We start from the raw sequence: 14,365 nt of genomic DNA on the forward strand, positions 1-14,365 counted from the left end.
CTGCACTCAGCCAGGCTGTGGTGCATCATTCCTCCTCCTTTCTCTACCTCAATAAGCCCAGTCTACATAGGACATTCACATCTGTGAAACAGACAATGCCTTTTTTAAAAACCATGCACAAACAGTGCTACCGCATTGGGGCATCAGAGGTCTGTGAACACTGGGGATTTCAGCTGCTAGGATTGTCTACTGTTCATTACGGACACCCTTTCAGGGCAACTCTTTCTGTGTGACACAGGTGCTTAAGTGAGTGTGCTGCCAGCATCGCCTATTGATGGACAGGCAAAGAGTGAGGAAACCTTGCTGGAGGCCACCAACAGCAGCAGAATCCAGACTTACAGGACAAATGGGTGATGCTCTGCTTCAGTGGGTAACATTACACATGGGGCTTCATCCTGGCTAAACTGACTTGACCTCTCGGTGCAGATTTCCTGTGTGCCCAAGGACTGTTGTTCGATCTTAAGAACTGCCGGCTTGTGGATGTCAAGGACTTTGGGTCGTCACCCTGCTCCCCCAGTAAGTTCCCCACAATGACTCTGTCAAGCGCATGCACCACTGTATGTGAGTTTACTCGAGAGCTGGGTGAACTCCCAGTCCTCAGCAAGCCCACTTTCTCCACTACAGTCGCAAAACATGGGGTCCAGCACCACATTTCCACAACTGGTCCACCAGTCCTTGCCTACGTGCGTAGACTGGGCCCAGAAAAACTGGAAGCCACGAAGGCTGAGTTTGCCAGCATGGGAAGACCTGGGATTGTACGCCAGTTGAATAGCCCCTGGGCTTTACCCCTCCGCATGGTCCCCAAGTCTGATGGTGGTTGTTGCCTATGTGGTGATCACCGATGCTTTAACAAGTCCACCACCCCCGATTGTCACCCAATCCCACACATTCAAGACTTTACTCCATGTTTAACCAGAAAGTTAATTTTTTACAAAGTCGATCTAGTTAGAGACTACCCTCAGGTGCCTGTTGGCTCGGAGTATATTCACAAAACAACTGTGATAACCCCATTTGGCCTTGTTCAGTTTCTGTGCATGCCATTTGGACTGAAAAATTCAGCACAGACTTTCCAACGGCTGATGGACTCTCTATTAAAAGAGTTAGTTGCTCTTTTTGTTTACCCACATGACATACTTGCCCCAGTGCATCCAAATCCAAACACGTATCTCTTCTCCGTACTTTTCCAGTCCTTAAGCCAACACGGATTGATTATTAACCCTGCTGAATTCCAGTTTGGGTTGTCAACCATTGATTTTCTCGGCCATCGCATCTCTACAGAAGGTGTGAAACACCTCCTTTCAAAGCAAACGTTATTATAAATTTCCCACTGCCCCACACTACTGAAAAACGACAGGAGCTTTTAGGCACAGTGAATACCTTTCACAACTTCACTCTGCAAGATGCTGAACTTATGCTCCCCCTGTAGAGTGCGCTTAAAGGTAATACCCCCATCACGTGCTTGACTGGTCAGCGGACATGACCAGGGCATTTGATGACACCAAGCGATCTCTTTCCAATGCAACCCGAAGGCCGCTCCCACTCTCCAACACACCCATAGCCATTGCTATTGATGCCTCAGACTGCGCCGTGGGTGCTATGCATCATCAGTTGTTTGGAGGCGTGAGGCAGCAGCTCGTCTTCTTCAGCCGGAGGCTCCATCCCCCCAAAATGAAGTACAGCACGATGACTGTGAGCTTCTCGGTCTGTAGCTGCCTGTCCGCCATTTTCATTGTCTTCCGGATGGTCACCTTTTCAGAGCAGACATTGACCACAAGCCCCTCGTGCACACGGTGGCCAAAACATCAGACCGTCATTCCGCACAGCAGCAACGCCTCCTGGCCTACATACCAGAGTTCACAACTGATATACAACATATCATGGGGAAAAGTAATGCCTTGGCTGACTGCCTCTCATGGCCAGCCATTGAGGCTGTACACACAGGGGAGGACTCTGCTGGTATGGCAGCCAACCAAGCTACTGACCCAGAGGTCCAGGCTTACCAAACAGCAGTCACGGGCCTGGGGTTGGCTGACATCAAGTCCGGGGAAGCTGGGGTTTCTCTCCTGAGTGATGTCCAAACTGATGGGGCAGGAGTGGGAGGCGGCCGCTTGCTCCAGTACACTCAATGCCCTCAGTGTATCACTGATGGGGCAGGAGTGGGAGGCGGCCGCTTGCTGCAGTACACTCAATGCCCTCAGTGTATCACTGATGGGGCAGGAGTGGGAGGCGGCCGCTTGCTGCAGTACACTCAATGCCCTCAGTGTATCACTGATGGGGCAGGAGTGGGAGGCGGCCGCTTGCTGCAGTACACTCAATGCCCTCAGTGTATCACTGATGGGGCAGGAGTGGGAGGCGGCCGCTTGCTGCAGTACACTCAATGCCCTCAGTGTATCACTGATGGGGCAGGAGTGGGAGGCGGCCGCTTTTGCCTCCCCAGTCTTGCTCTGCCATTTAACAAGATTAGCATTAGTCTGACTCTAACCCCAACCTGCATGGAGAAACCTGTGAACTGTGGGCTTGCGAGCCTAACATCAGTGGTGGGGAAGTTATGGGAAGTCTTGGTAAGTTAAAGCAAGGCAGAACATACCTAGTAAATTGCAGAGCCCCAGAGAGTGTTGTGGAACAGAAAGCCGAGGGGTATGAACAAGCAAGCAAGTGAATTTATCTATATAGCATTTTTCAAACACAAGGCAGTTCGAAATGCTTTACGTAGAACAAGATATAAAAATCAAACATCAAATTCCAGGCAATATAAGAGAGAATAAAATCACACAAAAATAGATACGATAAATAGAAGTTACAGTGCAACAGATACTAATTAAAAGCTACAACAGAAAGTTATGAGCCTCGATTTAAAAGAGCTTATTGTTGTGGCAGACTTCAGAAGGTTATTCCAGATCTGTGGAGCATAGTAACTAAAGACTGTGTCACCGTGTTCAGTTTTGACCTGCAAAAACACCATTTCAGTACTCAAGCCTACTAAAAATAAATGCAGGAACGAGTCTTTCTAGATCTTCCTGAGACATAAGCCCTTTAACTTTCGCTGTATTTTTAAGACGGTAGATGGCCAACTTTGAAATTGTCTTAATGTAGCAGTTAAAATTTAATTCAGAGTCCACCACAACACCAAGGTTGCTGGCTTGGTTTGTGGATTGTAACGACAGGGATTCAAAGTGAATACTGACTTTTAATCACAAAAAACAATTACCTCAGTTTCTGTTTAACTGGAGAAAATTTTGACTCAGTGAAACAGTGATTTGTTCAATACAGAGTAAAAAGTTCCTCGAAAATGGAGACCCAGGAGCAAGAGAAAAGGCAATTGGACCATTTGCTTTCATCAGCCATTTTGAGCACAAGAGCTGGAATGCTAAGTGACAACTTTACAAGGTGCAAACGAGACACAGTTGGAGGAGTGCACGCAGTTCCGGACACACAGCTCTGGCAAGGATGTCAGAAAAGTTTCTGGGTCTCGGGGCTTGGGTTCTTTGAAGAAACTGGACAGTTGGGTCTCTTTCCTCAGGGTAAAGGGGTCTGAGGGATGACTTTATAAGACCCCAACAGGCATAGGTAAGATGAATGGTCACAATCTTTTACCCAGGGTAGGGCTATCTAAAACTTGAGGGCATAGATTTAAGTTGAGTGGGCTCTGGTATTAGAGGCCCTCTCCTGTGCCCTGCATCGGGGCTTCTGGTGTGGACTGTAACCCAGAGTATCCTGAGTAAGAGAGCTGCCCACTAAAAGATGAAGCAGAAGCTTGACAGTGCTGTTCCAATCTTGTTCACTCATGATCAGGTGCTGGCCATTTTACCTGCCGCGGGAGATTTCAGTGATCTTTTTGCTAGTGGTGTATATTCCACCTCAGGCTAATGTCAAACAGGCTTTAGATGAACTGAGTGATGTAACCAAGAGGAATGAAACAGTGCACCCTGATATATTCCCCATCATTCTGAGGGATTTAACTCGGCCAGCTTGATAATTATTACCAACAATTCACCTGTGGTACCAGAGGAAATAACTCATTGGATCACTGTTACACTAAGATCAAGAGTGCCTACTGTGCTATCCCAAGACCACATTTTGGAAAGTTTGATCACCTGGCGGTACTTCTACTCTCTGAGCATAGGCAGAGACTGAAGATTGTAGCACTGGTAGTGAGGACCAAGAATGTATGGACAAGGGAAGCACAGGAGCACCTACAGGACTGCTTTGAATCGGTGGACTGGATTATGTTCAGGGAGTCATCTTGGAATCTGGATGAGTATGCCAGAGTTGTCACCGAATTCATTAAAACCTGTGTGGATGAGTGTGTGCCTATGAAAACTTGCTGTACATTCCCACACCAAAAGATATAGATGAACCAGGAACTTCTAGCTTGCCAAGGGCTAGATCTGTGGCATTTAAGTCTGGTGATCTAGGTCTGTAAAGAAAACCAGGTATGATTCGTGGAGGGCTATTTCAGGAGCAAAGAGACAGTTTTGAACGAGGTTGGAGGCAACATCGGATGTACAACAACTCTGGCAAGGTTTGCAAGACATTACTTCCAACAAAGCGAAACCCAATAGCGTGAATGGCCGCGATGCTTCACTAGCAGATGAACTCAACACCTTCTGAGAAAGGGAGAATAAAATTACAACTGCGAGGATCACCGGTGACCCTGTGATCTCTGTCTCAGTGGCTGATGTTAGGCTGTCTTTCAGAAGGGTGAACCCTCACACAGTGGCAGACCCTAACTGAGTACCTGGTAAGGCTCTGAAACCTGTGCCAACCAACTGGCAGGAGTATTCAAGGACATTTCAACCTCTCACTGTTATGGGCAGATGTACCCATTTGTTCCAAATGGGTAACAGTTATACCAGTTCCCAAGATGCCTTAATGACTATCACCTGGTAGCATTCACATCTACAGTGATGAAACATTTTGAGGGGGTTGGTCATGGCTAAACTGCCTCAGCAAGGAGCTGGATCCAGTGCAATTTGCTTCTTGTCACAATAGGTCATACGGCCTTAGACAGCTGGACAACACAAACACCGACGTCAGCATGCTGTTCATTGACTACAGCTCAGTGTTTAACACCATCATTCCAAGGGTCCTGATTGATAAGCTACAGAACCTGGGCCTCCAGACTTCCCTCTGCAATTGGATCCTTTGCTTCCTGACTGGAAGACCACGATCTGTGTGTATTGGTGATAACATCTCCTCCTCACTGACGATCAACACTGGTGCACCTCAGGGGTGTGTGCTTAGCCCACTGCTCCACTCTCTCTACACCCATGGCTGTGTGGCTAGGCATAGCTCAAATGCCATCTATAAATTTGTTGATGATATGACCACTGTTGGTAGAATCTCAGATGGTGACGAGAGGGTGCACAGGAGTGAGATATGCCAGCTAATTGAGCTGTGTCACAGTAATAACCTGGCACTCCGCATCAGTAAGACCAAAGAGCTGATTGTGGACTTCAGGAAGGGTCAAATGAGGAAACACCCACCAATCCTCATAGAGGGATCAGAAGTGGAGAGTGAGCAACTTCAAGTTACTGCGTGTCAAGATCTCTGAGGATCTAACCTGGTCCCAACATATTGATGCAGCTATAAAGAAGGCAAGACAGTGGCTATATTTCATTAGGAGTTTGAAGAGATTTGATTTGTCACCTAAGTCACTCAACAACTTCTACAAATGTACCATGGAGAGCATTCTGACAAGCTGCATCACTGTCTGGTATGGGGTGGGGGAGTGTTGGGAGGGGGCTTCTGCACAGGATCGAAGGAAGTTGCAGAAAGTTTAGTATCCAAGACATCTTCAAGGAGCGGTGCCTCAGAAAGGTGGCTTTCATTATTAAAAACCCCCACCACCCAGGACATGCCCTCCTCTCACTGTTACCATCAGGGAGGAGGTACAGAAGCCTGAAGGTTTCAAAAGCAATTCAGGAACAGCTTCTTCCCCTCTGCCACTCCGTTCCTAAATGGACAGTGAACCTGTGAACACTACTTCACTTTATTTTAAATTTCTGATTTTGCACTACTTATCAAAGTTTAACATACATATCTATACCTTGCACAATTCAGTTGTTTTTCCATAATTATCACGTACAGCATTTTATTGCTGCCACAAGGTTAACAAATTTCACAACACATGCCATGACGTTGACCCGATTTGGACTCTCAGGCCACAGTCTCCATTTAACGCCAGTTCTCAGCCTCGTCTCATTGCAGTTCTGCTTCAGTTCCTGGCTACAGCCGGGAGGCTTGAATACCGGACAAACCCTCAGCCACGTGCACCACAGTGACAACACAACTGCTACTCACGGTCACGGCTGTAGTCATCCACCAGAATGATTTCCTGGATGAGCCGCGGAGGACTGCGGTTCAGGACGCTGTGGGAAGCAGGAAGGAGTGTAAATCGTTACCAAGTAAGAGTCAAACATGCAAACCACATCGCCTGCCAACTCCGCCCCCACCATTGTCCCCTAAACACAGGGCCAACAACTTAACTGAGAGCCATAGAACCAGATCGGACCCATGAACCACACATAAAGCATTGCTACCACCTTGGCCAGACACTCTTTTTGTTTCAGTCCCTTGGGAAAAGCTACAGCAGCTTGGAAGCCCATATAAACAGATGTCTACCCGCACGCTAACAGACGTCTGAAGCAAACGTCACTTTCTAATCCCACTCTACACTACAGTCTCCGTACCGTACGTCACACCTCACTAGTCTCCGTACCGTACATCACACCGCACTACAGTCTCCGTACGTCACACCACACTAGTCTCCGTACCGTACATCACACCTCACTACAGTCTACGTACCGTACATCACACCTCACTACAGTCTCCATACATCACACCACACTACAGTCTCCGTAAGTCACACCGCACAACAGTCTCCGTACGTCACACCGCACTACAGTCTCCGTACCGTACATCACACCTCACAACAGTCTCCGTACATCACACCTCACTAGTCTCCGTACCGTACATCACACCTCACTACAGTCTCCGTACGTCACACCGCACAACAGTCTCCGTACATCACACCTCACTAGTCTCCGTACTGTACATCACACCTCACTACAGTCTCCATACATCACCCCACACAACAGTCTCCGTACCGTACATCACACCTCACTACAGTCTCCGTACGTCACACCTCACTAGTCTCTGTACTGTACATCACACCTCACTACAGTCTCCATACATCACACCACACTACAGTCTCCGTACCGTACATCACACCTCACTACAGTCTCCGTACGTCACACCGCACTAGTCTCCGTACGTCACACCGCACTACAGTCTCCGTACCGTACATCACACCTCACTACAGTCTCCATACATCACACCACACTACAGTCTCTGTACCGTACATCACACCTCACTACAGTCTCCATACATCACACCTCACAACAGTCTCCGAACGTCACACCTCACTAGTCTCCGTACCGTACATCACACCTCACTACAGTCTCCGTACCGTACATCACACCGCACAACAGTCTTCGTACGTCACACCTCACTACAGTCTCCGTAAGTCACACCTCACTACAGTCTCCGTACATCACACCGCACTACAGTCTCCGTACCGTACATCACACCGCACTACAGTCTTCGTACGTCACACCTCACTACAGTCTCCGTAAGTCACACCTCACTACAGTCTCCGTACGTCACACCTCAATACAGTCTCCGTACCGTAATTCACACCTCACTACAGACTCCGTATATCACACCGCACTACAGTCTCTGTACACACAACTCACTACAGTCTCCGCACCGTACGTCACACCACACTACAGTCTTTGTACAGTACGTCACAACTCACTACAGTCTTTGTACCGTACATCACACCTCACTACAGACTCCGTACCGTACATCACCCCTCACTACAGTCTCTGTACGTCACACCGCACTACAGTCTCCATACCGTACATCACACCTCACTACAGTCTCCGTACATCACACATCACTACAGTCTCCGTACGTCACACCGCACAACAGTTTCCGTACATCACACCTCACTAGTCTCCGTACTGTACATCACACCTCACTACAGTCTCCATACATCACACCACACAACAGTCTCCGTACCGTACATCACACCTCACTACAGTCTCCGTACGTCACACTGCACTACAGTCTCCGTACCGTACATCACACCTCACTACAGTCTCCGTACGTCACACCGCACTACAGTCTCCGTACCATACATTACACCGCACTACAGTCTCCATTCATCACACCGCACTACAGTCTCCGTACGTCACACCGTACTACAGTCTCCGTACCGTACATCACACCTCACTACAGTCTCCGTACGTCACACCACACTAGTCTCCGTACGTCACACCTCACTAGTCTCCGTACCGTACACCACACCTCACTACAGTCTCCGTACGTCACACCTCACTAGTCTCCGTACCGTACATCACACATCACTACAGTCTCGGCACCGTACATCACACCGCACTACAGTCTCCGTACCATACATCACACTGCACTACAGTCTCCGTACCATACTTCACACCTCACTACAGTCTCCGTACGTCACACCGCACTACAGTCTTCGTACCGTACATCACACCTCACTACAGTCTCCGTACCGTACATCACAACTCACTACAGTCTCGGCACCGTACATCACACCGCACTACAGTCTCCATACCATACATCACACCACACTACAGTCTCCGTACCGTACATCACACCTCACTACAGTCTCCGTACGTCACACCTCACTACAGTCTCCGAACGTCACACCTCACTAGTCTCCGTACCGTACATCTCACCTCACTACAGTCTCGGCACCGTACATCACACCGCACTACAGTCTCCGTACCATACATCACACCTCACTACAGTCTCCGTACCGTACATCACACCTCACTACAGTCTCCGTACGTCACACCGCACTACAGTCTCCATACCGTACATCACACCTCACTACAGTCTCCGTACCGTACATCACACCTCACTACAGTCTCCATACGTCACACCACACTAGTCTCCGTATGTCACACCTCACTAGTCTCCGTACCGTACACCACACCTCACTACAGTCTCCGTACGTCACACCTCACTAGTCTCCGTACCGTACATCACACCTCACTACAGTCTCAGCACCGTACAACACACCGCACTACAGTCTCCGTACCATACATCACACTGCACTACAGTCTCCGTACGTCACACCTCACTACAATATCCGTACGTAACAACTCACTACAGTCTCCGTACGTCACACCTCACTATAGTCTCCGTACGTCACACCTCACTATAGTCTCCGTACGTAACACCTCACTATAGTCTCCGTACGTCACACCGCACTACAGTCTTCATACCGTAAGTCACACCTCACTACAGTGTCCGTACGTAACACCTCACTATAGTCTCCGTACGTCACACCGCACTACAGTCTCCGTACGTCACACCGTACTACAGACTTCGTACCGTACGTCACACCTCACTACAGTGTCCGTACCGTACGTCACACCTCACTACAGTCTCTGTACCGTACGTCACACCTCACTACAGTCTCCGTACCGTACGTCACACCGCACTACAGTCTTCGTACCGTACGTCACACCGCACTACAGTCTCTGTACGTCACACCTCACTACAGTCTCAGTACGTCACACCGCACTACAGTCTCTGTACCGTACATCAAACAGCACTACAGTCTCCGTACATCATACCTCACTACAGTCTCCGTACATCACACCGCACTACAGTCTCCGTACCGTACATCACACCGAACTACAGTCTTCATACGTCACACCTCACTACAGTCTCCGGACGTCACACCTCACTACAGTCTCCGGACGTCACACCTCACTACAGTCTCCGTACCGTAATTCACACCTCACTACAGACTCCGTATATCACACCGCACTACAGTCTCTGTACACACACCTCACTACAGTCTCTGTACCGTACATCACACCGCACTACAGTCTCCGTACATCACACCTCACTAGTCTCCGTACCGTACATCACACCTCACTACAGTCTCCGTACCGTACATCACACCGCAGTACAGTCTCCGTACATCACACCTCACTACAGTCTCCGTACGTCACACCGCACTACAGTCTCCGTACGTCACACCGCACTACAGTCTCCGTACGTCACACCTCACTACAGTCTCCGTACGTCACACCTCACTACAGTCTCCGTACGTCACATCGCACTACAGTCTCCGTACGTCACACCGCACTACAGTCTCCGTACGTCACACCGCACTACAGTCTCCGTACGTCACACCTCACTACAGTCTCCGTACGTCACACCTCACTACAGTCTCCGTACATCACACCTCACTACAGTCTCCGTACGTCACACCGCACTACAGTCTCCGTACGTCACACCGCACTACAGTCTCCGTACGTCACACCTCACTACAGTCTCCGTACGTCACACCTCACTACAGTCTCGGCACCGTACATCACACCACACAACAGTCTCCGTACCATGCATCACACCACACTAGTCTCCGTACGTCACACCTCACTAGTCTCCGTACCGTACATCTCACCTCACTACAGTCTCGGTACCATACATCACACCTCACTACAGTCTCCGTACGTCACACCGCACTACAGTCTCCGTACCGTACATCACACCTCACTACAGTCTCCGTACCGTACATCACACCTCACAACAGTCTCCGTACGTCACACCACACTAGTCTCCGTATGTCATACCTCACAAGTCTTCGTACCGTACACCACACCTCACTACAGTCTCCGTACTTCACACCTCACTAGTCTCCGTACCGTACATCACAACTCACTAGTCTCAGCACCGTACAAAACACCGCACAACAGTCTCCGTACATCACACCTCACTAGTCTCCGTACTGTACATCACACCTCACTACAGTCTCCATACATCACACCACACAACAGTCTCCGTACCGTACATCACACCTCACTACAGTCTCCGTACGTCACACCTCACTAGTCTCTGTACTGTACATCACACCTCACTACAGTCTCCATACATCACACCACACTACAGTCTCCGTACCGTACATCACACCTCACTACAGTCTCCGTACGTCACACCGCACTAGTCTCCGTACGTCACACCGCACTACAGTCTCCGTACCGTACATCACACCTCACTACAGTCTCCATACATCACACCACACTACAGTCTCTGTACCGTACATCACACCTCACTACAGTCTCCATACATCACACCTCACAACAGTCTCCGAACGTCACACCTCACTAGTCTCCGTACCGTACATCACACCTCACTACAGTCTCTGTACCGTACATCACACCTCACTACAGTCTCCATACATCACACCTCACAACAGTCTCCGTACATCACACCTCACTAGTCTCCGTACCGTACATCACACCTCACTACAGTCTCCGTACATCACACCGCACTACAGTCTCCGTACCGTACATCACACCGCACTACAGTCTTCGTACGTCACACCTCACTACAGTCTCCGTAAGTCACACCTCACTACAGTCTCCGTACGTCACACCTCAATACAGTCTCCGTACCGTAATTCACACCTCACTACAGACTCCGTATATCACACCGCACTACAGTCTCTGTACACACAACTCACTACAGTCTCCGCACCGTACGTCACACCACACTACAGTCTTTGTACAGTACGTCACAACTCACTACAGTCTTTGTACCGTACATCACACCTCACTACAGACTCCGTACCGTACATCACCCCTCACTACAGTCTCTGTACGTCACACCGCACTACAGTCTCCATACCGTACATCACACCTCACTACAGTCTCCGTACATCACACATCACTACAGTCTCCGTACGTCACACCGCACAACAGTTTCCGTACATCACACCTCACTAGTCTCCGTACTGTACATCACACCTCACTACAGTCTCCATACATCACACCACACAACAGTCTCCGTACCGTACATCACACCTCACTACAGTCTCCGTACGTCACACTGCACTACAGTCTCCGTACCGTACATCACACCTCACTACAGTCTCCGTACGTCACACCGCACTACAGTCTCCGTACCATACATCACACCGCACTACAGTCTCCATTCATCACACCGCACTTCAGTCTCCGTACGTCACACCGTACTACAGTCTCCGTACCGTACATCACACCTCACTACAGTCTCCGTACGTCACACCACACTAGTCTCCGTACGTCACACCTCACTAGTCTCCGTACCGTACACCACACCTCACTACAGTCTCCGTACGTCACACCTCACTAGTCTCCGTACCGTACATCACACATCACTACAGTCTCGGCACCGTACATCACACCGCACTACAGTCTCCGTACCATACATCACACTGCACTACAGTCTCCGTACCATACATCACACCTCACTACAGTCTCCGTACGTCACACCGCACTGCAGTCTTCGTACCGTACATCACAACTCACTACAGTCTCCGTACCGTACATCACAACTCACTACAGTCTCGGCACCGTACATCACACCTCACTACAGTCTCCGTACCATACATCACACCACACTAGTCTCCGTACGTCACACCTCACTAGTCTCCGTACCGTACATCTCACCTCACTACAGTCTCGGCACCGTACATCACACATCACTACAGTCTCCGTACCATACATCACACCTCACTACAGTCTCCGTACCGTACATCACACCTCACTACAGTCTCCGTACGTCACACCGCACTACAGTCTCCATACCGTACATCACACCTCACTACAGTCTCCGTACCGTACATCACACCTCACTACAGTCTCCGTACGTCACACCACACTAGTCTCCGTACCGTACATCACACCTCACTAGTCTCCGTACCGTACACCACACCTCACTACAGTCTCCGTACGTCACACCTCACTAGTCTCCGTACCGTACATCACACCTCACTACAGTCTCAGCACCGTACAACACACCGCACTACAGTCTCCGTACCATACATCACACTGCACTACAGTCTCCGTACGTCACACCTCACTACAATATCCGTACGTAACAACTCACTACAGTCTCCGTACGTCACACCTCACTATAGTCTCCGTACGTCACACCTCACTATAGTCTCCGTACGTAACACCTCACTATAGTCTCCGTACGTCACACCGCACTACAGTCTTCATACCGTAAGTCACACCTCACTACAGTGTCCGTACGTAACACCTCACTATAGTCTCCGTACGTCACACCGCACTACAGTCTCCGTACGTCACACCTCACTACAGTCTCCGTATATCACACCTCACTACAGTCTTCGTACATCACACCTCACTACAGTCTCCGTACGTCACACCTCACTACAGTCTCCGTATATCACACCTCACTACAGTCTCTGTACCGTACGTCACACCGTACTACAGTCTTCGTACCGTACGTCACACCGTACTACAGACTTCGTACCGAACGTCACACCTCACTACAGTGTCCGTACCGTACGTCACACCTCACTACAGTCTCTGTACCGTACGTCACACCTCACTACAGTCTCCGTACCGTACATCACACCTCACTACTGTCTCCGTACCGTACATCACACCGCACTACAGTCTCCGTACGTCACACCTCACTACAGTCTCCATACATCACACCGCACTACAGTCTCCGTACCGTACATCACACCGCACTACAGTCTCCGTACGTCACACCTCACTACAGTCTCTGTACCGTACGTCACACCGCACTACAGTCTTCGTACCGTACGTCACACCGCACTACAGACTTCGTACCGTACGTCACACCTCACTACAGTGTCCGTACCGTACGTCACACCTCACTACAGTCTCTGTACCGTACGTCACACCTCACTACAGTCTCCGTACCGTACGTCACACCGCACTACAGTCTTCGTACCGTACGTCACACCACACTACAGTCTCAGTACGTCACACCGCACTACAGTCTCTGTACCGTACATCAAACAGCACTACAGTCTCCGTACATCACACCTCACTACAGTCTCCGTACCGTACATCACACCTCACTACAGTCTCCATACATCACACCTCACTACAGTCTCCGTACATCACACCTCACTACAGTCTCTGTACGTCACACCTCACTACAGTCTCAGTACGTCACACCGCACTACAGTCTCTGTACCGTACATCAAACAGCACTACAGTCTCCGTACATCACACCTCACTACAGTCTCCGTACATCACACCGCACTACAGTCTCCGTACCGTACATCACACCGAACTACAGTCTTCATACGTCACACCTCACTACAGTCTCCGGACGTCACACCTCACTACAGTCTCCGTACGTCACACCTCAATACAGTCTCCGTACCGTAATTCACACCTCACTACAGACTCCGTATATCACACCGCACTACAGTCTCTGTACACACACCTCACTACAGTCTCTGTACCGTACA

The 14,365-nt window shown here is 49.6% G+C and overlaps 1 protein-coding gene across 5 annotated transcripts in view; it reads right to left on the reverse strand.

Annotated features, from left to right (window-relative positions):
* Positions 1–14,365, reverse strand: part of galnt16 (UDP-N-acetyl-alpha-D-galactosamine:polypeptide N-acetylgalactosaminyltransferase 16) — a 373,301-nt gene that overhangs the window by 43,748 nt on the left and 315,188 nt on the right. For all 5 annotated transcript variants that reach the window (XM_073040450.1, XM_073040448.1, XM_073040449.1 and 2 more), the window contains one exon: positions 6,304–6,371. In XM_073040450.1, coding sequence (XP_072896551.1) covers positions 6,304–6,371 — 68 coding nt within the window. The remainder of the gene's footprint in view (positions 1–6,303; positions 6,372–14,365) is intronic.

The sequence above is a fragment of the Hemitrygon akajei genome, chromosome 3 (assembly GCF_048418815.1).
Source record: "Hemitrygon akajei chromosome 3, sHemAka1.3, whole genome shotgun sequence".
Classification (NCBI taxonomy): Eukaryota; Metazoa; Chordata; class Chondrichthyes; order Myliobatiformes; family Dasyatidae; genus Hemitrygon; species Hemitrygon akajei.